Source organism: Magallana gigas, chromosome 7, assembly GCF_963853765.1.
Source record: "Magallana gigas chromosome 7, xbMagGiga1.1, whole genome shotgun sequence".
NCBI classification, from domain to species: Eukaryota; Metazoa; Mollusca; class Bivalvia; order Ostreida; family Ostreidae; genus Magallana; species Magallana gigas.
Window position 1 is genome coordinate 52354508 of NC_088859.1, and position 26377 is coordinate 52380884.

The 26377-nt window shown below is 35.4% G+C and overlaps 4 protein-coding genes, 1 long non-coding RNA gene and 1 other non-coding gene across 6 annotated transcripts in view; 3 read left to right on the forward strand and 3 right to left on the reverse strand.

Annotated features, from left to right (window-relative positions):
• Window positions 1–26377, reverse strand: part of LOC117682402 (tripartite motif-containing protein 3-like) — an 84947-nt gene that overhangs the window by 32119 nt on the left and 26451 nt on the right. The window lies entirely within an intron of this gene.
• On the reverse strand, window positions 27–2094 carry LOC105325525 (uncharacterized). Its single transcript, XM_066067679.1, has 3 exons — window positions 1419–2094; window positions 1110–1319; window positions 27–946 (listed from the first exon to the last, which is right to left on the reverse strand). The coding sequence occupies exons 1-3, from the start codon at window positions 1932–1934 to the stop codon at window positions 425–427; spliced, it is 1248 nt and encodes a 415-aa protein (XP_065923751.1). The 5' UTR covers window positions 1935–2094; the 3' UTR covers window positions 27–424.
• On the forward strand, window positions 10595–11310 carry LOC136270122 (uncharacterized). Its single transcript, XR_010707830.1, has 3 exons — window positions 10595–10696; window positions 10814–10963; window positions 11125–11310. It is a non-coding gene; the product is annotated as an uncharacterized lncRNA (long non-coding RNA).
• LOC117684966 (indoleamine 2,3-dioxygenase 1-like) lies at window positions 11428–25548 on the forward strand. The gene is made up of 4 exons (XM_066065204.1): window positions 11428–11477; window positions 12328–12355; window positions 13359–13477; window positions 25420–25548. Exons 2-4 carry the CDS (start codon window positions 12344–12346, stop codon window positions 25526–25528), a joined length of 240 nt encoding a protein of 79 aa, XP_065921276.1. The 5' UTR covers window positions 11428–11477; window positions 12328–12343; the 3' UTR covers window positions 25529–25548.
• Window positions 20310–21839, forward strand: LOC136270137 (paraneoplastic antigen Ma3-like). Its single transcript, XM_066066763.1, has one exon. It carries the CDS (start codon window positions 20330–20332, stop codon window positions 21563–21565), a length of 1236 nt encoding a protein of 411 aa, XP_065922835.1. The 5' UTR covers window positions 20310–20329; the 3' UTR covers window positions 21566–21839.
• Window positions 22057–22129, reverse strand: Trnat-ggu (transfer RNA threonine (anticodon GGU)). The gene has a single exon. It is a non-coding gene; the product is annotated as a tRNA-Thr (tRNA).

Genomic DNA, 26377 nt, shown 5'->3' on the forward strand with positions numbered 1-26377 from the left:
TAAAGAAAAGACATATGAGTAGTAAATAAGTTATGTATTTTAAAAGTTATGTACTAGATAAAAATTTAAAACTCTTAAATCTAATGAAAAAGAGAGCAGGAACAATTTCAATTAATAATAAATATATACATCTAGACACAAAATACAGTACTTTATATTTATCATTGGATACATTTCATTGCCCCCCTCTCTCTCTCTCTCTCTATCTCTCTCTCTCTCTCTCAAATTCATCACACTACTACATGTACCGCATTTCAATACAATGAAATTCTAAACATTATATAATTAATATCCTCAAAACAACAACAAAAACTCAAGTAAATAAAAAAACTGTCGGTAACTTAACAGTTTCATCTTATATATACAGAGCAATAGTAATATGGCTAAGACAATTATGATATTCATTACCACAAACAGTAACTTTTCATTCCTCGGGTACACTGTCACAACTGCTTGCATCACTGTCAGACTCATCAACGGGAGGTGGAATGTCTGCTGCATCAAGAACATGCTCACCCCAATCACGCACACCGTACTTCCCTCCCTCATGTCTTCCTTTTGACAGGTACCAAATGATGGCCGCTATATGGGAGCACATACCCACTACTCTGGCACCTCCCCTGCATGTACAGTACCATGCATCTACCGAACAGTCAGAGAACTCAATCCAGACCAAGTACTGTTTTGATGATGTGTGGCGACTCTGAATCTTTACCCGCAGTAGCCTGTCATTATCCTTATGGTACCAAATGTCACAGTCCCCATCAATATGCTCTTGGATATAGCTGCGAGAAAGCTTCAGTTGATAGGTCCCGCAAGTCAAGTTTCGTAACTGCTCCTCGTCCAGGGTGGGGAAGTTCTCTATTCCACACTCGGGGACTGGCTGCCACTGAGTTGGCCTTCTGTTTAGACCATTATCTTCAACCAATCGTTGGAGATAATTTACCTGTTAAAAACACAATTAAGCAATCCATTAAATTTTACATTTCATATTAAATTCACATATCTTATTTTATTTACTTATGTGGGATAAGCTCGGTAAAATGTTAAACGATTTATAAAATATGTCTCCTTTTTCAGTGTTGATTAAGTACCCGGATTAGTCGTACCTGTTTAGACAGATAAAGCATTTTTGCTGCGTCTGCCTCGTCTTCCTCTATACTGGGACTTTTGCTCAGAGGTGGGAAGAACTTATTTGACAGGGCGCATACAATTCTGACATAATCTCCAACGAAAGGGATCTGATTTGTAGGGAGGGTACGGTCCAAATATCGCCACCTTTTGATTCTGGCATTGGATGACTCAACTACCCATCTTATCTGTTCAAGGATAAAATCAGAGATACAATTTTTGTCAGTAGTTGTATATACCGGTAAAACATGGTGCATTGATAATACTTCTTTTTTCAGATTTCTTACCTTTGTAACAAGTCTGCTCTTATTGGCATCACTAGTGCTCATCTGTTTTTGTCCCTTCTCTAAAAATCGAGGCATTTCTGCTTGAATGCCTAAATCTACAAGCAGGGGCAAAGCATCCCTAAATCCTCTGTCAACGATGAAAATGTCGTCTTCACCCAGCCAATTCTTGATGTCCTCTGCATTTGTTTTCATGATATTTTCAAGGATTGACGCATCGTTGTTTTTATGGTCTGCTAGGTATGGTCCTTGAATCGAGACAAAATAGCCTGTGGTTGTCACGATTACCATGGGCTTGATGAGCGACCTTCCTTTGTGGATGCTGTAAGAGCGGCGTTGATATCTGAAGTTGTTGCTCTTGGCGGTGTATATATAGGTTCCATCTAAAACCAGTATGGCCTGACTCTTGTCTTTGTCGCCGAACAATGTTTGGGCTAGATGGCGTGTGTGGTCGTTGATTACATCTTCTCTTGTGATGTTTTCAAATCCAAGATTATATGGGACAAAACAAGTCATCATCGCATGTCTAACAGCACTGATTGCTCTTCTTAAACTGGATTTTGAAGTACGAAATAAAGTTGACAGTATTTGATTTGATAATCCAGATTTCAACTTGCATAGAAATATAGCTGTAGATTTTCGTAAACTTCTAGATGGTGTCTGTTTAACATGATCTTTCAAACAATCACATAGAGTTTGGAAATTGTCCATACTAAGTCCAAGCAGAGATAGACAATCAGAATCTGTAAGAGTTTGTAGGTCATCAAAGTCAAGATGGGTTTGTTCATTTCTTCGGCATAGAACGCGCATGTGCTGCAGTAAACTAAGGATGGCGGTTCTGTTGACAAATGCACGATCTGTTGTTGGAAGTTGTTCTATGGCTGCACTTGTTAAAAGTCCATCTTTCACATGTGCGGGACAGCATCTATTTCCAGATGGAATCAAAACATTGTGTCGAATAAACACGGCTGTGCGACACTCTGCGGATAGAACAACAAGTTTTGGTCCAGGCTTTTTACAAACGATGCAATATGCATGAGTCTTTGCTGTGGAAAGAAGTTGCAAGGATACTGAAGGTGGACTAGATAACTGTCTTCTGTCACTTGTTTGAGAAGATGAACTCACAGATTGTTGAGTTTCAGTGGGTTTATGGCATGACTTTTCTCTGTAATATATGTTCCTACACTTACTGCAGATGACTGAATTTTCTTTTCCTTCCAACAGAAATTTTTTCTTCAGATATTTTCTTATGCTTTTGTCGATGCGGCGTCTTTCCTTAGGTTTTGTTCGTTTTGAACACAAAACACAATTGAAGTACTCTGTTTTGTGTCCTGGCATTATCTGTAAAATAATAACAAAATGGGTACCAGGTAACTCAATTATAAGTTATATTTGATAATATTTTCTACAGTGATGTTGCGTTTATAAATTGGCTTTAGATCATGTGCATTTAATATTAGAATTATTCTGGAGCTAAATAGTTATAATTGTTCTACAGTATGTCGTATAGACAATTTAAATCACATCAAGCTGAACTTAAAAAAAAACCCCAAAACATTTATCTTTTATAATTTCAGTTACAGTAAGTGCAATGCGATATGCACATATTCATTGGGGAAATCTTAATTTAATAATTAATTTATATTCAATCTTTAACATTTATTTGTGATGATCTCACAAAGCATTATTTACTATCAGTTTATGAATTACATTTTCTCTTAAATATCTAATCTGTTATTGGTCTCTAGTGTAATAGTTTAATGTAATATACATATATACACTGTGTGCTTAAAATGCATTAGTTTTAAACCAGGATCTTCTTCTGAATGAACTTTGAATTGCTTACAAGCAGGACATTTCGATTTTGATATCACTGCTTAATTTTGCTTTATAACACCCCTTTAGATCCACCTCTGGGTATTTATCATTTGTTTGATCAGAAAAATACTAACTTGGAAATATTATAATATGCAATTTAGATATAAACCGTATTCAGATTTCCCCATACTTAATTATATTATAATGTGTATGAATAACAAATTATTTTGTTAATTTGTTTTATTGATTATCAATTTTTTGAAGGTGATAAGAAATGCTGAAAATAGATATAAAAAATCATCGCAAAAAAGTTTATTTCCAAGAAAGGTAACTCTCAAAATTAGGGGCTGTCAACATTCCACAACAATATTATTATGTAATTTCCCATATTTATATAACAATTAATTTGTTAGCCTTAAAGGCAGTTATTATGCAGATTCATATCATCTGAACTTTTAAAATATGTTACATGCCATCCATAATATGTCCTTGTGAGAAAGGCTTCATACAATAGCAAATCCGGGTGCTGATGTTTGAGTTGGGGCTCAGTAAAAATCAAAAGCAACAACTTTGATTAAATAAGTCAATATTAACTAGGTACTAGTTTGATTCGATCTTCTAAATTGTGTATTGCATTTGACGCTTCGTGATATAGCAGACACACATGCAGAAGAAACCGCGCCGCAGACGACAGCAGCAGTATTTAAATTTCACTTAAAATATTGCTATAGCAATAGTTTTCCTCTATTTTTAATAAAAAGAAACAAATTCTTACCACGCTTATATCTCATAATTTCACATCTTGTTTTCAGGGGGTAATAGGTTGTTGGTTTGACAGATCCATCGTTGTGTTGACAGTGAATATTGTAGTGTAAACGCATTGTATTATTGTATGTTCATTGTTATGCATGACCTCTGAACCTGGTCCACCCCAACCTTACCTGGTCCAACCTACTGGAGCTCCAGTTCTGATCCTGCCGTATACCGCACCACACCTGTTACCCTGTTTTTCCTTATATATTTTTACCATTGTCTGTTGTCTGCCGCATATTGTCAGGTAAGACACCAGATATTTGAACTATATGTTTTGTAGTTTCTCGGCTACACAACATTGGCGTCGCCGGTAGGATATGTTTTGTAGTTTCTCGGCTACACAACATTGGCGTCGCCGGTAAACTTTTATCGTATTTTTTGTGTATTTTTGGATATTTTTGTCCACACGGCGATACACATATCGCCGGTTGGATTTTCTCGGTCAAATTCGTTTTTGAGCAATATATTTTTTTTGTATTTTGCATTGGACGTTTATTATAAGCGTCAGGTGCGTTATTCCTGCAATTTGACCGGTAATTTGATGTTTTCATAGTGTTTTTTGTCACGGCGTGCTGACAGTTAGCACGTGCGGCGTCGTGATATTTTCATATCGGAACTCAATATTGTCATTATTTTTTTCTGTTGTGTATTGTCGTTTACTTGCATTTTCATAAGCGTACTTAGAGCGAAATTTAGTATAATTCGTCTTGTATTTTTATCACTCGTGTTTCTGTAAACACGTGGGTGACCGTTTCTCATGCATGATAAGCGTGAATTGTAAATATAAAATTTTCGTAGTTTTTCAATTATTTTTCGTATTTATGTAGTATATTGTCACACTCAAGTGTTTATCTGACTTTGAGAGTCATGCTTGTGGTTATTATTGCCTAGAAAAGGTTTTTCTTATTTTTGACGTTTTGTTTACTGTTTCGGTCGTCTTGTCTGTCGCCATTTTTACATTTTTAGCGCCAAATCGACTGTGACGTTTTAAAGTGAAAGTAACTTTCACTTTCGATTTCGCTTTTCTGAAAACGTGTTTGTTAACATTAGACTAGTTAGTAGTTTATAGAATATATTTTCAAGCTTTAGTTAATAGTTTTAAGTAAGGTTATTGTATTGTTTACATAAACATTTACTTTATTCATTAGGAGAAGTAATATTTTGAAATATTTTCTTTAACTGTTGTGGGCAGCATTATTTGATAAGTTCACGTTAAGGTCTTTTCACATCTGTTGACAATTAAATTGTATTAAATTAGTTGAACATATCATAAGTTCAAGTAGTTTGGGCTGTTATATTTGTAAATTTTTCAGATTTTTTAAAATTACACTTAAGGGGAAAAATTGTTTAAGAAAAAAAAAAGGAGAATATTTGGGGTTTTTTTCTAAATTTTTCAAATTGTTTTTTCACTGAACTAGGTTATTACTGTTCAGTCTCTGTTTTAAAACAAGTTTTTGAATTAGAGATATTTCATTTATTTGTCAAAATTAGTTCAGGCTTTGAAATTACTAAAGTTAGAACTGATTACCGGTACTTGTGATCACCAGCATGCAGTCAACCATGCAGTCAATAATGGACAAATCATTGACTTACCATCAATATGATCAACAAGATGTATTCTAATCCAATCAACGTTGGATATATTAGTGAGGGGGTGAGTGCACAGAGTGCATTTCAGCAACCATTAGTAGGCCCAGTGTCTACAGGCCAACTTTCCGTGCAGACAGGTACAGTGCTACATGGTCATAATGCCCCTCCAGGATTCAACCAACATTACAGTGGAATCCGTGCACCATATGGAACACAATATTCAGCTCAATACCTGCCACAGAGTGCTATTCCAAATCCATGGGGGGTAATGCCTGGTGTTTCAATCGGACCAGAAAATAACAACACAAATATGTCAGTTGGATGTTCTTCCATGACATTAGGAGGTTATTTACCGTCAAATGCCTATGGAGTGATGCCAACTGCATATACCGTTTCAAGGGCCACTGGAACAAGTTACACTGGTACATTTTCCCAGGCACAGGGTGGTTCGACTGGTTCCATACCGCCAAGTGTTCAGGGGTTAATGATGCCATACCAAACAACATCAAGTCTAAGTGGATTTCCTTCCCAGGCACCAAGCAATTTCCAGTCATCGGTTTCTCAGGCATCAGTACTACCGACCACCAGTGTACCCATACCACAAAGCGGCAATATACCATTCAATGGTCAGGGTACTATTGTCAACATAGTACCATCTACCACCAATATACCTATACAACAGGGTAGTTATGTACCATTTAATGGTCTGGAAACCAATGTCAATATAGTACCATCTACTACCAATGTACGCATACAACAGGGTAGTTATGTACCATTTAATGGTCTGGAAACCAATGTCAATAATGTACCACCTACAAACAATGCATCCATACCACAGGGTGGTTACGTACCAATAAGTGGTCAAGATACAAGTGTCAATAATGTACCATTTACCAACGGCGTACCAATACCACAGGGCATCTATATACCGATGAGTAGTCATAGTACGAATCTCAACATGGTACCAGGTACATTTACCAACAGTACTCCAATACCACAGGGCGGTTACTTACCGATTAGTGGTCAGGGTACAAACGTCAATAATGTACCACCTACAAACAATGCATCCATACCACAGGGTGGTTACGTACCAATTAGTGATCATGGTACAAATGTCAACATCGCACCACTTACCAACATTGCACCTGTACCACATGGCGGTGTCATACCATTCAGTGGTCAAGGTACAAACTCAAACCTGGTAACAGCCACTACACCACAAGCGGGTTACATTCCATGTGCTGGTCAAGGTGTTGATCTCAAGGTTATGTCACAAACATTGTACCCACCAGTTCAATCAACACAGAACTCAAATACTTCCAACCAGTATGTGCCATGTACACCAAACCAGGCTATGCTAAACAGCACTAAACAACAGGTACTGACACACAATCATATTCAACCACCACCAGGATTCCAACAACTACAGTCACAACAGGTTTCACAACAGAGATATGCTCCGACATTGACAACACAAAATCAGATGACACAACAGGTTTACACTCAAGCATTACCAACACCAGTCAGCATTCAGCAGCAACAACAACACAACTTACAGACACTACTCAATCAGAAGACCACTCCAACAAAGCAGTACACCATTCAACAATTGCAAAATGCAAATCAGCTTGTTCAAGTACATCAACAAACTCAATTGCGAGATGTACCATGTCAAAATACATGTATGGCACCAGCTCTGATGCAGCATCTGACCCCAGGCCTAACGGATCAAGTCAGTCCGACTCTGTTAAATGGCAGTGACATACCTCCCCCTGGAGCAGGTTTGACAGTTACGGGTAGCATTCAGTACCAAGTCAATCCGGCAAAGTTGCAAGGTGGTTATGAACCACTAATGGCTTCAGCCAGTACTGAATCTATTCCTGGAAATATGGAGAAGAGTTCCAATATGCAGATGTTTTGCTACAATTCTGAGTCGGTCCAGACAGTGGGCGCTTTAAAACCGCTAACTGTTGAGGTATCTGACCAGGGTTCTTCTTCATTGTCTGGCAATATCCTTTTAACAGCTAAAGCAAGTGTTTGTTCTGACCATGCACGGAACACACAACCCCATGGATCTAAGCAAACACTCATGTTATTGCAGCAGTGCCAACAACCACATTTGCAAGGTGTACTTGCGCCTTTCCTAGCACTTCAGTTGCCTCCTGAACAATACATGGCACAACCTCAACATCAGCCAATCATGTCGCTCTCACCACACCAACAGTTTGTAGAATGTTCACAAGAGCAGCAGATGACACTGACCACTATCGAGCAGCAATCTGCAACAATGCTTCCAAAGCAACACTTGTCAACCCTGCCATCATCCCCAGATCACGCTAACACAAAAAGTGGTAACATACACAGTGATTGTGGTGAAGATGATAGGCAAGATGTTTGCAATGAACATGAAATGTCAGACCTTGCTCAGGCACTGACTGATGGAAGAGAGCAGCCAGAGGTGTTTGATACACATGAACAAGACACTTTGCTGCGGACAGTCAACAGACACTATGTTGAGGTCTATCAACGGCTGTCCACCCTGAAGAATCATGTCGACTCTTTGGTCACAGACATGCAGACCATCACAAAGGGAATGGAAGCAATTGATCTTGAGCAGAATCATCTGAAATATGACTGCTAGTGAGAAATAACTGTAAACTTGTTAATAACTTATTATGATTCATTAAGCAGAATGTTACATGTATCAAGACATTTGCAGCTGCTGATAAATTTATGTTATTGACAAACCAGTATGAACAACAATTAAATCCTATACAGTTGTAAGAGTAACTTAAATATATAGATCTGACAATCATTATTTTTTAGTAAACATTGTTTTCAAGTCAATTTTCCGATTAGAAATTTGTAATAATTAGTTATGTAGTATTTGCTAGTAGTTTTCGTACATTAATATAAACAAAATACTGGTACAATGTGCATTTGTTTCAATATATGCATTATGTTCTGAACAAGTCAGTAGAATGTTATATGCTTGTCATTTGCTCTACTGAAGTTCAATATACTTAGATTATCATAGTACAATGTACCTGTATGTTATTCATGTACCTTGTATTTCAGTCGATGAAGAAGTTGAGTTCCAAAACCAGGGTCACGTCAAATTTATAGTTTATTATTACCAATAACAGTATACTTAGTCAATATGTGTCATGTAACTTTTTATAGTTAATATATTCCCCGTCCATGTTTTCATATTTTTGGTTGTTCATATTTTGATACAGTGTGTAGTTGAAAGAAGCATTCCTTTTCATGTAAAACTAGTTTGTTTTGTTATTTATTATACAAGAAATAATTTGTTAGTCAAGAAAGGATGATTGGATTTGTCATAATTAGATTTACTTAGTAATCCATTTTGTGCTTTCAATTGAACAATTGGTATTTGATAGCTCTCCGTTGCTGTTAAGTTGGTTAATCTACCGATATATATAGGAAACATGCATCAGCTACTGCTTCAACATCCTCAAAGGCTTCTATAGACATACATACAAACAATTATGGATTCTGACATAATGCAACAGAAGACCATTTCCAAGTTACAGAATGGTCAGCTAGATCAACAGGACTTTTCCGAAGTTCATGACGGAGCAGAATGTTCTACGGATCATGAGACGGCGGACTAAGAATGTTGCATCTTAAACTCAGCTGTAGATTTTACCATATGGATCAGAGCCTTTTTCCACATAGGCCCACATTAGTTATTGTTTATCTTGGTATATACCTACCTTCACTTCACCAGAATAAAGCTGCATTTAGACAATAATTTGTCGGTATATAATTGTACATACCGTACAAGTGTTTGTTAGTGACCGTACAAGTGTTTGTTAGTGGACTCTGATCACTCCATTACATAGAGGCCTTACCTTGCTCAGCATTGTCTGTACCCTAACTGTGAAAGGAGGGGAGGATCACCTTCAGCACCAGCACATCCTCAAGATATTTAGAAATATACGTACCGTTTACTTAATTGACGAGACTGCATGCGATGAGCCAACTCCAGTACTCAAAATACATATCTTTGATAATAGGTGCCTTAGGACGCTGATGTCCACAGTGCCATCACATTGTAATGTTCCTGCTAAATTTAGGGCTAGATATTGTTCTGCCCAATTCAAGTAGGATTTGTACTTATTCTCGTTGTATTTTCATAAGGTAGTTTTAATAACTCCTCCAAAACTCGTTTAGAGAAATGTTAGCATATTTTTCAGTATCTTGTATTGTCAACCTTTTTAAAAAAGGGATTACCTACTGTAGTATGTATACATTCATCTTTTTATTATAAAACGGGGAGGAGTGTAGTGTAAACGCATTGCATTATTGTATGTTCATTGTTATGCATGACCTCTGAACCTGGTCCACCCCAACCTTACCTAGTCCAACCTACTGGAGCTCCAGTTCTGATCCTGCCGTATACCGCACCACACCTGTTACCCTGTTTTTCCTTATATATTTTTACCATTGTCTGTTGTCTGCCGCATATTGTCAGGTAAGACACCAGATATTTGAACTATATGTTTTGTAGTTTCTCGGCTACACAACAATATCTATTTTTAGCTTACTGGAAAATCCCTATTTAATGTGGTAACTCGTTCGTCGAAATTAATGCGAATAAGAGATTCGAATTTTTATTTTTACGTAAAAACACAAGAATTCTCCGATATCCAAGAGTTTAACTATTTGAAATTGGGGATAAATTCAATTAATATTGTCTAAACAATTATAAAACGCAAATCCGGATTGCGTCAAGGTATTCAAAAATAGTTTAATAAAGTATGGCGCCACACTTAAACCAACACAAAACCGATTATTTATTATTCGATTTTCATTAATGTATCTCTATGTAAAATTTTATTTTGGTTTAAGGTTGGCGCCCATATGAAATCAATAAAAATAACTGAGCGTATCTGTAAAAAATGACTGAATTTACCATACCGTGTCCGGTTTTAGCTCGTATAAAAGCGTCCGTGGTGTTTCCCGAAAAATTTTCGAGGCGGAAATGTAAAGACAAATGTGTCATGAGTAACTGACAACAAATTGGCTTCAAAGTAATGAAGTTTGATTTTTACAGATATACAGGGCCAAAATCATACATATTTGGCTTTAGTTCTTTTGTATACTATTGTAATATTTTTGTTCTCTCTGTGTATGTTCTATATTTTTAGGTTTATGAAAACCTATTACTGTCACCTGGAAAGAATACACAACTGTTTCTTGCATGTGCTGCAAACAAACGTGCATATAACAAGAACATCAAATCCAGCATTGCATACAAGAAACGCCGCTATGAACTCAAGTCTTTAACGACAAAACAGGTGAACACTTTGACTGATTTGCAGGTACTTGTATAAAGTTTGCATCAGTGATATTGATATATAATAAAACACAATTTTAAAAAATATACATAATGTCTTTACCTAAAGACATGTGCATACATTAAATTATCCATGTTTACCAATTATTTCTATCATAACAGGAGTCAACAGCTGAAATAAAGGAAGGGACAACGTATCAATCTGGTGTTGACTTAAATCCTTATGCTACATCTTCATACATCTTCAGCATCCACAGAGGAAATACCAGATACAGTTGTACGACCAACACCAACAGTGATGGACAAAGGAAATCATACATTCATCTATTTTGACTTGGAGACCACTGGCTTGGGTAGATAACATTAATGTTTTTATGTAATCAAATATGAATATTCATTGCAATTTTTATCACAACATTGAAAGTAAATATAATGTAATAAGATATTTGATTTTATTTGACTTCCTGTGATATAATTCAGTTGGCATGTGTGGCTGGAGAAGACAGTTTTAATAGGTATGTTTTTCCTAAGTCACCAATCACAGCCGGTGCAACAGCTGTAACTGGATTATATGTTGCAAATGGGGAGATGTATTTTCACAAGAATAATGTTGATAGTGTTTCTGTTGAAAGGTGTTTAGAAGATTTTACTCAGTAGTTAAAACAGTATAGCAAACCATTACTAGTTTGTCATAATGGTCGAGCATTTGATTCTATTATTTTATTGAAAACTTGTCAAAATAATTCTTTTTCATTACCAATTGAAGGTTTTGGTGATAGTTCATATGTATTTAGAGAAGCTTTACCAGACAGGAAATGCTACAAACTTGAAGCCTTGATTAAAGACTGTATGTTCATGTCCTTTAAAGCCCATTCAGCCCTTGAAGATGTAAAGGCATTGCATTCATTGGTTTTGCATTGTAAAATAAGTTGTGATGTGTTATTGAAACATAGTTTTAGCGTAGAGTATGTAACATCTTCCATAGACTATAAATCAAAGACAGATGAATGCTTAAGGTCTCTACAACCACTGTCAAATTGTCTTTCAAAATATATGTTAAAAAATATAGCACAATCTGGTTTGTCATACCAACACCTAAAGATGGCGTATGAAAGAGGAGGACCAGAGGGTTTAGAGAATATCCTAAGTGAGACAAACTCTGACGGTATTGTAAGGGTTACCAAAACACGGTCCATTTTTTCCAAGATCATAAATCATTTTCAAATTAAAATAATATTTATCACAACCAGGAATTTTAATCTGCTGGGGTTTTTCCTCTTTGCAAATGTGTAATGTATTATTTCTTTTTTTGCGTTGTTGTTGTTAAATGCAGTTGTAATTTATTTATAATATATATTGAAACAGGGGTATCATAAAAGGTATGGCAGGCAATGTAAGTATGATTCCATTTCTCTTGGAGATGTTTGTAGAGATTGAAAGGTAACTATATATATAAACTCATTTCTTATAAAATATAACTGCTTTCTTTAAAGAATGTTCATGTGCCGTGTGATTTAAATGTTTGTGTTGTGTGCGTCTTTGTGTACATGTCTTAACTGTGCTTTGTTATGTCTCCTTTATGTGTATGCCCTAAATGTGCCTCATTCCTGCTTTATGTACATGCATGTGTCCTAAAATTGCCTTAATTGTTTTTATCTATGCAAATTATATTTTAATTAATTTTTGCACACACATGCACAAATATATGTATGTCATTTTGGTTTTCTGATTTTTCTGTGTATCTTGCTTACATTATTATTCATGGTATTCTTTACTATAAATTTCCTTATACCTACATATTTGCCATTAACTTATTTTTTAATAATCTTTTTTGTGATTATTATAAGTTTTATAAGAAATTGACACCAAGTTATTTGAGACCAGGTAAATTAAGGAAAGATAACTCTTAAATAGGATCTTTCATACCATGATTTTTGTAATAATTAAGTATTTCTTTGGATTTTTCAATTTCATTCAATTTCTTTTTTTTTCATCTTATTAACCTATAAATATTCTTTATATTTGTAGATTTTTGTGGCATTTCATCCAGCAGTTTTCTTAAAATCTTTTTTATATGTTTAAATATCATTTTTTCGTAGATTTAGATCAAAATTATACTGTGTTTTCTGGAAATTGAATTATATAGTTAATTTAAAAAAAAGTGTTATACTTTGGGGTCTTATATTGTTGGATACTGGGTCTACTGTTAGCAACAAATGCATGCAGCAAAAATCTCTTGCACTTATTTGGTGTAGAGATCCACCTTAAATGCAGTGCCTAAAGTTTTCGAATGTATATTCCTGATATATTCTATACATTGTGTCAGATGTTAAACCAAGCATTTTAATTGCCTTTTCCATTGCACATTCATGATATATTCTGTTTTATTGTATCAGGCATTACCCCGGGCCCTGGCAGTGCCTTGGTGTGCGGTGTCTAAACGTCTTGGTCTCCAACCAGTTATTTGCCATCCCGAACTTTGTCTCGCTAACGTCAAAATCAAAGACCCAAACAGGTTAACTCACCACAGTCTGTCATATGTTCCTGTGCATTGTATACGAAAAGTCACACCAACAAAATGCATAAAAGCTTATTAAACTCTCATTTTACAGGCCTGTTGATTTATCATAAGTTCCTTGCTTCATTTCAAAGTCTCTGAGGTGATATTTTTTTAACACGAACCACAGTTCATTTGTTATGTTGTTTGTGATTGGAGCACGTCTGTCTGTCCGTGTAACAGGAACCTCAGCTGTCTGTATCATGTCGTTCCGGGGGGTAGGCAGGCCGAATGGTTCATCAAAGTCACAGCCATCATAGAATACAAATTCGCTCTCGCCATTATGGGTTATTTGTTTGTATTTCTTATGTTAAACAGGTCTAGGCAACCTCCGTTTTTGGAGGATAGATTTTATCCTCCAAAATTGGAGGATAGATGTTTGCGCCCCCCTGGTGGATCTTTTCAGGTGAAGGGCAATTAACTCTGTTTTTACAAAGGGAGTTAACTATGAATGAAATATAATTATTAGACAATAAAAATATCACCTTATTTAGCTATTAGTAATTATATTTATTGATAATATTTAATAAATATTTAAGTTTAAATAATTGCAGGGCTGATTTTAAAGAAAAATTATTTATGTGAAGACTTCAATATTCAGGATAATTGATATCTATACATGGTATCATTTTGATTAATAAAATTTAACAATTAATAACCGCTCGATGGTGAAATAAGACACATCTTAAAAGGTTTTCATGTTTTAACATAAATTCAAGTAGGATATGATATAAAAACGACCAGTACTTACGTATTTTGAGAATATTATACGAACACTTATACTTCCGCTCGAAATTTCACAGGAACTGAACTTATCTCGCTGAAGTCTCGTGAACTTTCATTCGAGCACCTCTGGATTTATTACATACTTAGCAACGATAAAAAAACCTTCCGAACAAATTCGAAGGGGTGTACTGACGCCAAAAAAATCTGTTGAATGAATGTGCAACTAGTCCGAATTTTTTATTCACACACGCCTTGCCGGTAGAGCTCGCTTCGCGCCGGCGCTCGCTATAATAATGTGATTCGTTGTGCGAATTTTTTTATTGTTTGTGCGAATAAACACTACTTAGCCTCCATGAATTGTAATTTGAACAACCGTGAAAAGGAGACAGATTTTATTAAATGGTCGTGTTCGTTCTGCAAAATAAATGCAAGACTGTCGTCTGAACTGAGTTCGAGTAAGTGAGGAAGCCTTACAAAGCTGAAATGTCGTCCTGTTAGAATTGTGAAGAAACTTGTGAATTACGAAAACATTTCATGGTAGAGGCAAATGGTGTCTTGACAACCAAACATTGAATGCTGATCACTATGTCAGTCTGTGAGTTTGCTGGGACTAGGGACGTATGTTAGTATATATGTCCCTGCTGGGACTATTTTTAGTGATTTCACCTAGACAAAAACGCATGAACTGTATAACGTTAGGGTGGAATTTTTTTAGAGCCATTTTAACAAGACCTTGGACTTTTGGTTGGACGTAGCTATCTATTCCTTGCGTCAAAACAAGTTTGAAATGACGCAGTTTCAAGCGAAATATGTACCGATTGCGTAGTCTTAGCTCAAAAGCCAGACATATCTTGCTGATTTCAAAGAGCCATGGCTGAGTAGCCAGCAATGAAATAGACAGGACTACGTCACATTTCTGTTTGACACAACTAACCAAAGCCCAAGCTCTTGTTAAAATGGTTCTATATGTAACGTGTTATAAGGACGTTTTTTGATGAAGGACTAGCAAAACTGACCCCTATAAAAATAAATTGCAAAAATATGTTACATAAATATCTATATATCAATAGAAAGTTAAAATTGTGAATGTCGTAAATATTTAAGAATAATGCTTATGTAACTTAATGCTAGAATTTATTTGGCACTCAAAACATGAGGAAAATAGACAAAAGGATGCCTCTAAATGCAGTACACCCATGCATTTTAGGCTCCCCCTGAAAACATGAGAATGGAAATAAATCAGCCATTTTTATTTCTGTGCATTTTCAAGAGCATTTAGTCCTTATAGGCATTGTTTTATAGTATTTTCAGGGCACATTCGTCAGCTCTTCAAAGAGCTATATTACCCGCTAAAAAATTGATGAGATTCTGCAGACGTAAAATCTGGATGTTTTTGGAGTTACCTCCCTTTATTTTAGAGTCTCACAAAATTAATTTTTGTAAAGAAAGTGAGCGCACAAGATTGTAAAGATTGTAAGTTTGCAGGAATCCTCGACACGAATCAATTAGGATTTAAATGTCTATAACCTCAAATGGCTATGTACAGGTTTCAACAAAATATATTATGTTGAGAGTCGAAGTCTATGGCTATTCCTGTTATTTAAAATCTCACAAAGCTTTCAAAAAATGGCAATGAGAGGTAAACCGATAACTAGATGGAAATGTTAATGCAAACATGTTTTAATGAAGTTATATTGTGTATATCCTAAAAAACTAGTAATATTTAAGAAAGGCATTTTTTTATAATGCAGATCTAGAAATCAATAACAACAAATAAAAATATACCGGTATATTATAATTCAACATCATGTTATAATAACAAACATTTAAAACCAAAAAGTTTAATTTTTTTAAAAAGACCACCACTTGGATTTGAACCCAAAACACTGAATGTATGTATTCACTAATCCAGGACGAAACCACTGAGCCATGCGAGACTTGTCAATATATGCTCCATAAAGTACTGTTTGAAAGAACACTGTCATATCAATGGACTTTTTTATCCTTAAAAAAATAATTTGAAAAAGTACATAATTAGTCATCTCTGGGTCATCTCTCCATCTTTTTTTAAAAAGCGACATTTTCAATGTTGAAATATGTTATCTTTACACGTTTCAAATTTGTGGAGAGAAGACCCAGAGACAACAAAATCATTTAAAAACAGTTGTAAATAAGTAGGATTTTGCATGAATTGCATCGTGTTGCTATATTTATGTAACCCAGGCAGTAGTCAGAACACCAGTGAGGGTCATACAATGTATTTATTCAATATATACGAAAAACCTGAAACATACAACATTGACTCATTTGACAATTATCTCAGAATACGGTACAATAACTTGGATAAAGATTATTTAATATATAGCATGGAATTGTTAAATTATAAACATAGAATATATTTATAAGTAATAAATTACACAAGAATTACCAGACACCGGCAGCTAATCGCAGACAAAGCTTGCGCTTAATCTTCATACAGGTCTGTCCCCTCTCAAGGCAAGACGAAGTGTGCGCGGGCCTGGTTAGTTAGGCGGGAATATTGGTTAGTAGAAGTTAAATTTAGAATGTTGTCAGACAGGTCAAACGGGTAGTCGAATGGTCAAATAAAAATAAACAATTACACGTGGACATTCTCACCTGGATATGTAAATAAAACACACACACATGCACACAGACACAATTACGTTTACAAATAGACAAACATTATATATTAATTACTTACACTCGTTACATATTCCCCCCTTTTGTTTAAATGGCTCCTGACATGGTCTGAAATAAATAATTTATTGATTAATAAAATTCTATTGATCACCAAGCAATCATAACCACCATAGCACAAACACTAAATATCAGGGAACTTCACTCAAGATAACCACCAGCTTGATATATAAAACCCATCATCAGAACAAATAATCACTATTTACAAACATATACATAAACCTTAATCCAAACCAATTCCTCTAACTGAGACTTTCCCCAGATGACCAACATCCATGATCAACAACAAATGGATCAAGAAATGCACAATGCACCCATGACAACTTTACATTTGAAACCGATCAATTCTCACATCAACAGCAATTTTCAAATAGCATTACTGCCTAAGGTTGCTTAATTTGCATATTATATATTGGGGATTCAGTTAAACAACATTCAGTATGGATTAGGTACAAATTCCGTTTATTACCCTCAATTATAAACACAACTATATGACAACAATTATGACAATTAATATAAAAGATGGTTAAAATAACAAATCATTCACTTTCACTTTGTCTTTTCCACATAAAAACATTCTATTCACTACTTGTCTGTCCAATTCCCATACCAATCTGGTCTCCTCTTTTCTCTGCCTGATCGTCTAAGAGGCGGATTCTTTTCCCTTGTAGTTTTCGTCTCTTCATTCTCTTCGTTTTCTTCCTTAGCCATGTCCTTCAATTCTGTCAAATCCATATGGGTTGGAAGGCTAAAATTCTGTTCTGCTATCTTATTTGCTTCCATAGGATCGATGGAGGCTGGATGACTAAAATTCTGTTCAGCAAACTCATCCACTTCTGTAAGATCACTCGGATGTGACTGGTTAACATTCTGTAAAGGAAAAGATATATTTTTGGTTAAAGAACTTTCTTCCTCAGAAAAAATTGAACCCACATCCTCTGAATCATTGTTCCTATCAGTCGTACAAGTAACATATCTCATAATAGCCACATCAGAATCAGAATCTGATGAATTAGAAGACATCCGCTCTTCAATCACTGAACCACCAGATGTGCCTTTAGATCTCACTCTGTCATGCTTTTCTTTAGGCTGGGGCTTCTTCCCCTCTGAAAGATTGGGACAGGGTAACAACATGTTCCTATGCAATGTCCGCATTCTACTGCCCTCTGTTTTTACTTTATAAACTGGCAAATCAGGAATTTTCTCTTTCACAATATAAATTGGTTCATCCCACTTATCAGCCAATTTATTTTTTCCTTTTAACCCCACATTTCTGGTCAACACTTTGTCTCCCACTTCTAACCTTGCTTCACGTATCTTAGCATCATACCTCTCCTTGTTCTTCTCTGCAGACTTCTTTGCTTCAGATGCTGCTATGTTGAAAGCTGTTTCCATTCTCATCTGTAACTTACCAACATAGTCGCTGTGATTCTTATGTTCCTCCTCATCAGGATTGATACCTAAAAAAGAATCAATAGGAAGCCGTGGGTGCCACCCAAACATTAAAAAGTGTGGAGAATAACCTGTCGCGTCACTCTTTGTTGCATTGTTCGCTTGGACTAAAGGAGCTACATGTGATTTCCAATCTGCTTTCTGTTCATGTTCCAATGTACCTAACATTTTTAGGAGGGTCTGGTTGAATCTTTCAGCTGATCCGTTACCCATTGGATGATACGGAGTGGTGCGAGTCTTTTTGATGCCTAACATTTTACACAGTTCCTTGATAACCTTAGACTCAAAGTTCCTGCCTTGATCACTATGCAGTTTTTCTGGAAAACCATAGTGCAGGAAAAAATTTTCATATAATGCCTTTGCTGTGACCGTGGCTCCTAGGTTGCGGCAAGGTATGGCCTGCGCAAAGCGTGTAAAATGATCAGTTATGATCAATATATCCTCTGTTCCCCCTTTGCTTTTCTCAAGACTTAAAAAGTCAATGCACACTAATTCCATAGGGTGTGTACTTTCAATTGGGACCAACAGAGCAAAAGGCTTTGCTGGGGTTTTGCGCCTTATACATCTAGGGCAATCGTCTACCTTCTGACTAGTTTCCCTTTCCAAACCTGGCCAAAAATACCTATGCTTAGCTAACCAAAGAGTCTTGTCCTTACCTGGATGACCGGTATCTCTATGGATTCCCTGAAAAACTACTTCTCTGTACACCTCTGGGATAACTAACTGATTCACCTCTCTGTCCTCAATTTTCGCGTTCCTGTATAAAATCCCATCTTTAAGATGAAGTTTCCTCCATTCCCTACAAAATCTCTGGACGGGAAAAATCTCTCTCTTCACATTATTGGTAAATCTGTTGGGATAAAATCCTTGTTCAATAAGTCCTATCACTCTTGCTATCACCTTGTCCTTCCTCTGTTCTATTCTCCAATCTATATCACTTATGTGTTGAACATCTCCAGACTCCTCATAATTAGCTACAGAGTCAGCTCCTATACTATGACAGTATGGTACAGCACATAACACAGACTGGCAAATGGCCTTGACAGCATCGGAGAACAGCTCTGGCTGTCTGGACAATCCATCCGCATCAGCATTCTGCCGACCGGGCCTGTAGGTTAAAGTAAAGTTATAACTTGCCAATGCAGCTACCCACCTGTGTGAATTTAATTTAGCTAATACTGTGTTTCATGTAGTTAGTTTGAGTAGTTAAGGTAGTTCAAGTTAGCTAAGGTATTTTTTTTTGGTGCACCAGGTTCAATTTTTTTTAAACTGTTTATAAAGGGGTCTTAATTGTCAGCTGTTCTGTATTATACAGTCATGTTTATACAGTGATTGTTTCATCACATAGACAACAGCTGATTAGCAAATGTAATTCATGAGACTTGTTTATGTTTAATTAGTTTTATTACAGAGTAGTTATTATAGTTGAAAAGTTAGAGGCAGCAGTTGTAAAAATCCCAACCAGCATGCAGCTCACTAATTACTAACAATTTTCTTACAGTATCAAGAAGACAAGTGGACGTAGACGCTGACTTACTGTACTCTGTACACGAATGAATGAGGTTTGAGTGCATTTTCTCTTAATTTTACTTAGTTTATTGTAAATAGGATTTAGAGGGAAGTTTTATACATACAGGTACTAAAAAAAAAAACAAAAAAAAACAATTAACTGTCAACTTAAGCTCAGGTAAAAATGGTCTTAGACAATTAGAGATCCAGGTTTTATTGATATAAGGTCAGTCTAAACGAGGAGTTGAGATTGAATATTAGAACTGGGTTTGTGTTTTTTTGGGGGGTATTAATTCCTAGTGATTCAAATTTTGATTTGAGGTGTTATTTTTCCTAAAGGTCATTGATTTTGTTACTGGGTATGCTGTTTTGAAAGTATAGGTGTTTCCTTGGTTCGGTTTGGGGATGTCTAATACATCAATAGCAGATAAGATTAAGTTGTCATTTGAAAATAAGGAGAAAGAAATGGATGAGGAATTGAAACTTAACTTTGCAGGTGTTTCAGATGAGGATGGGTTTGATTTTGCTGGTCTACCAAATGTTAGTACACCTAAGGGTCAGTTGAATGAGGGTGAAAATAAAGAGCAAAAACCTTATGTTCCTAAAGAAATTCAACATGAATTTAACTTGCCTTTAAAACCAGAAGTTATGAAACAAAAAGGTGCTATCCCGAAAATGCCCAATAAAACAGGTATTAAAGATAGTAATCCAGGTTTCAATCTTGGGAACAATACTTCCACTCAGGTTTATGAAGTCACTAATAATGTCACTAGAATTCCACAGTTCTCAGGTGATGAACCTCCTCAGAAGGGGGATGTGTCTTACAAAGAATGGCGTTTTGAGGTGCAATGTTTAGTAAGTGACCCTGACATAAAACCAAACTTGTTGATACAAAGTATAAGAAGGTCATTGAGAGGTACTGCTAAAACTATGCTCATACCGTTGGGGGAAAGAGCAACTGTTAAACAAATTCTGTCAAAACTTGATGTTTTGTTTGGTGAGATTTCAACCAACGGTATGATTATGCAAGAATTTTTTAATGCTTTCCAATTACCTGGTGAGTGTGTCACAACATTTGGTTGCAGACTTGAAACCATGCTTCAGACTGCAATTGATAATGGTTATTTAGAAAGAACTGCAAAGAATGATTTGCTTAGACACAAGTTCTGGACATCGCTCAGTTCAGAGAATTTAAAAGGTCAAACAAGGCACAAATATGATTCCATAAAAAATTATGACAAGCTTTTATTAGAAATAAGAAGGGTAGAGAGAGAGATTTTTATTTCAAACTCTAAGGACAGAAAACCAGTTCATCAATATGGGATGTCAGTAGATGAGGATGACTTGGAAGAGAAGTTGAACAAGAAAATAGGTGAATTAGAACAAAGATTAGAAGGTAAGATGGATGACAAATTCAACAAAATCTTAGAGAAGCTAGATGGAAGACCAGGAACCCAGTATAACAGGTATGAACAGGGAGAGAGGACAAATTACCACAGAGGTTCCAGAGGGAGAGGGTACCAAAGAGGTAATTTCAGAGGAAATTTCAGAGGAAATTATTCTGATAAGAGAAATTATCAAGTTCAGGATCAGGGGCAAAGAGGATACCAAGCTACAAAGTCGAGTAACCCAAACGCTTGAAGGTCTCTGATAAGGGCCGACCAGGGACCGAAGACAATTTTCATGGCCAATCATACAAGTGTGAGTTAATAGGTGAGTCTAATGAAATAGAGATAGTTGTTGAAGGTGAAAATGTAAATGCACTTATTGACAGCGGGTCAATGATTACTACTTTGTCAAAAACAGGTTATAATTCATTGAAAAACCAACCTGAAATGAGAAATTTAACAAGCTTGGGTTTAGAAGTCTCTATTGCAGATGGTTCATTGTTGAAGTACATGGGCTATATAGAGTGCTGTATAACAATTCCATGCTATATATTAAATAATCTTTATCCAAGTTATTGTACCGTATTCTGAGATAATTGTCAAATGAGTCAATGTTGTATGTTTCAGGTTTTTCGTATATATTGAATAAATACATTGTATGACCCTCACTGGTATTCTGACTACTGCCTGGGTTACAAATGGCGCCCACGTTGGGACCCAAATGTCACAGGTGGTGAAAAGTCAAGTCTCAACCGGGACTCGAACCCAGGGCCTCTGGCGTACCGTGCCAGCGCTCTAACCACTGAGCTATTGAGACCCGATATATTGACTGACAGTCACACACCTGTGAACCCGGTGACATATTCCTGAGGAGAATCGAACCCAGATCCCTCCGAATAACCGTCGAAGTTCTTTATATTCCTGGAGACCATTCTCACGTCGCGCCTGGACGCATACTCACATTCCCCGGGGGGCAGCGCCGCCTCTTGTGGAAAGGAGAACACTTGACGTTCCTGAGGAGAATCGAACCCAAGACCCTCAGATTATTTAATATATATTGCATGGAATTGTTAAATTATAAACATAGAATATATTTATAAGTAATAAATTACACAAGAATTACCAGACACCGGCAGCTAATCGCAGACAAAGCTTGCGCTTAATCTTCATACAGGTCTGTCCCCTCTCAAGGCAAGACAAAGTGTGCGCGGGCCTGGTTAGTTAGGCGGGAATATTGGTTAGTAGAAGTTAAATTTAGAATGTTGTCAGACAGGTCAAACGGGTAGTCGAATGGTCAAATAAAAATAAACAATTACACGTGGACATTCTCACCTGGAGATGTAAATAAAACACACACACATGCACACAGAAACAATTACGTTTACAAATAGACAAACATTATATATTAATTACTTACACTCGTTACATTTAGACTCATATTATAATAAAAACTTTTGCATTTCAAATATTTTTTCACTCATTCCACATCCAACAGAAACCAAATAACGGATATAATTCGAAAAATATTCAAAATTAATTGATGAAATTTTCACTCTCCTTGTGCGCCCAGATTCCTGCCGAATCTACATCTTAAGCGCCCACATTCTTTTTCTACATACGTTTTGCATGTATTTTGAAAAGTAAACCTCTCTATTATGCAAATGGGAATTTAAGAATCTATTTTTCCTGAATACTGCATAAAAATAGCAGGAAAAGCCCTACCCATCATAAGCTCTTTCCCAGAGAAAATTTTAGTAAACTCCTGGATTTTGTACGAAACAGTGTTTAATAGCTACCATATATAATGTGATTATATACTCTCCTAGACATAAATACAATCAAGTGCCAAAAGTATGTCGGTTTATTCTTTTTTCTCTGTGTACCATGTACAGATATTTCATGACAATATGATTGAAATCAGTCCCCAGATGCATCCGTTTATATGATGTGTCGCTATGAGCAACAAACTGATAAACAGGACCATAGAGGGCCGGCTGATTTTAATCAGATTGGTTAATTGTTTAATAGCTAATATCTGTTGCATTTCAAAGCACATCAAAATATTGTTTTTGAGCTGTATCGATATGTGTAAAATGTAAGCCAGGAAATCTTACATTGGATTGTTAACACTGGGCCAGATATCCCTTACATGCGCATGGGTCATGTAAAAGGACTCATTCCTAATTGAAAACTGACCGTTTTCTCCCAAAATCTAATTGAAAAATTTCCAAAATAATTGTGTCAAGTTTTGTTGTTAAAGATAGGATGATGAATTTGTAACTATACTGAGTGAGATATCCTTATATATGTCAATTAAAATCTCTGAGTGTTCTGTTAAGTGTGGTTTAACTATGATTAAAACATTAATTTAATGATTATATGTGAAATATGCAAATGAAAAACAAGAAAACTATATAGAATTTTTGTTTTTCGCTAGCTTGCATTGAGCCATATATTTTTAATACTGTACAAGCATGTATTTCCCCCCAAAACAATTTTTACGAAAAATTCCAAATTGAAAGGGCACAGGACCCTGCACCAAAAATGGTCAATGAAGCACTTGATTAACTTATCAAATCTCAGGAATGGACAGCTAGCTGTTGGAAAAATAATTTATCATTATGCCAAAAAAAGCTAGAGAAATTCTGAATTCATCAATACAAATCTTTTCTAGATTAATTTATGGCTTACTTTTTAACAATTCTTTTAAAAATGTCGGCTTTTCAATGAAATATAGAGTGAAATAAAAAATTGACATACCGTTAGCGCCTGTGTGTTGTTTGGAAACTTTTAATCACTTTTCATCCTTTCTCACCCATGGACTTGTATGGAGGATACAGTACATGTACTGTGTCTCAATGTAATTATGGAAAGCTGTATTCCATACACCATACCCCACATTAATTTTGTACAGTTATGGGTTTAAAATGTTTACTGCCGGTATTTATTGTGGGTCAAAGGGGTAAGATATCAAAATTTGAAACTAAATGTTCTTTTAGCCTGAAAATATTAGAATATAAAATCATACATACAACCAACAGTCATTTTACATCTTAAACTTTTTTGAAGAGTTATCTTTCCTTGATTAAAAGAACAAACTTTTAATTTTGTCAAAATACCTGTGGTAAATGATTCAATTTATTCATATTTAAAAGAGAAAGTTTATGCATATATTTACCTAGAGATGTATGAATTAAATTACTTTTTAAAATATTTGAATAAAACATGCGTTGCCCAGAGAGTTTATTCAAATTGTTATATTCAACTGGTGCAATATTCTTTTTGGTGGAGACTGAGTATTTTTATTTGATAACATGAAATGGCATCATGATTAAAATTAATAGGTAGAAAATGTGGTCGATATACATCGAAAACCTTCAATGTAAAAAATAGTTTAACTAGTGATCATTTCTAGCACTTTTCATGCTGAAATTTTTTTTACGGAAACGTTATTTTCTAATGAAATGACAAAAAAATACAATGGATTTTTAATTTGTGTTAGCCTTATTTTTGTGGGAAAAGCCAATTTTGCTTCAATTAAGCCTTAATTGAAGCAAAATTGAATTTTTGTCGTCCTGTACAAAAAAAAAGAACTGCTATATATTCTTTAGAAGCTAAATTTTTCTTCTGACAAAAATTGATGTTTTTTTTTCAAATCTTATCTATCATTATAGTTTAAGTTACATGCAGATTTATCATACTAGCAGGTTTTTGCAGCAAAATAAAATTCTAGAAAATACAGCTCATATTGCTTTAATTGATTTAAATTATGTATAATCATTACAGCTTCATGTTGACATCCTGCCATTGTTTTTAAACATTTTAATCATCGGGGTTGATTCAAGCTGGTCTACTAAACTGTGTGAGCACCTTTTATACACATTGGAGGGATTAAAATATGTTTCATGTCTGACTGACAGACTATTTTGCTCAGTGAAATATTAAATGAATCAGTTCAGTGTGTACGGTAAACAATAGTTGATTTTATAAACATTGAAGGGATTAAAATATGTTTGATGTTACTGACAGAATATCTAGCTCATATTAGTAGTTATGACATTACCATGCAGTGCTAATTATAAAAAGTTTATTCGAATGTTTGAACAGGTTTGTGCCCATTGAACAGTGGAAGGTCTTTTCTGTACCACCAGTGTCCATCATTTACTGTGACAGGTGTGATCCCAATCTGAAGACCCGCGAACAAGAAGAGAATTAAGCTGGTTTAAATTTAATCAAAAAGAATAAAAAAAGGTATAGAAAAATGAAATTAATCATTATGATTTTTGTAATAAAAAAAGTTGCATGTATTATTTTCTCTGTAAAAAACTTATCCAAGCTAAAGTGGATTTTGCATAGACAAGTAAGGATCAGAAAGTAGAGATGGATTTAACTGTTAATGGCTTAACACATTCATGATTTGTTTTATTTGCCAAATATAAAAGTCAGTGCTCTGTTATTTTTTATTTAAAAAACCTCTATTGTTACAGGAAGTAACACTTGGTGATGCTCTCTTTTGACGGAGTCGATTGATATGATTTGGAATTGAATTCAGGTGAGTCCGTGACATTTATAATTACCTGAACGAAGATACATAATGCAAATACTGTTTGTAATATAAATTCCATTTCATTTTTTTTCATTTATAGTTGATTGATGTTTCAATGACAATGATAATGAACTTTATTCTCAATAAACTGTTTTTACAGTGTAGAGAAAATATATACAAATTACATTGTGAAGAAGGATTAGTACATTAACCAAGAGAGCTAACTATCTTACAATTTAATTAAAATTAGACTTGTAATTCCGCTCCTCTACGATACGCTATACAAGTATACAGCGTACTTGTATAGCGTATCGTAGAGGAGCGGAATTACAAGTCTAGTTTTAATTAGATTGACTATCTCAATAATTGTATTTATATAAGGAATCATTCTTTGAGTATTATGAGGTGATAATTTCGGTCGGGGCGTGATCAAATCCAATTAAGCCCGAAGGGCTTTATGATAGATTTGATCACGCCCCGCCCGAAATTATCACCTCATAATATTCAAAGAATGATGCC

Coding starts and splice junctions, on each gene's coding strand:
- LOC105325525 (XM_066067679.1), bottom strand. CDS start 1,934: ATGATGACTTGTTTTGTCCCATATAATCTTGGATTTGAAAACATCACA. Junction 1,320..1,418: donor AGAGCAGACTTGTTACAAAG/GTAAGAAATCTG, acceptor ATCCTTGAACAG/ATAAGATGGGTAGTTGAGTC. Junction 947..1,109: donor TGCTTTATCTGTCTAAACAG/GTACGACTAATC, acceptor TGTTTTTAACAG/GTAAATTATCTCCAACGATT.
- LOC117684966 (XM_066065204.1), top strand. Junction 13,478..25,419: donor AAAATCAAAGACCCAAACAG/GTTAACTCACCA, acceptor ATGTTTGAACAG/GTTTGTGCCCATTGAACAGT.
- LOC136270137 (XM_066066763.1), top strand. CDS start 20,330: ATGTCTAATACATCAATAGCAGATAAGATTAAGTTGTCATTTGAAAAT.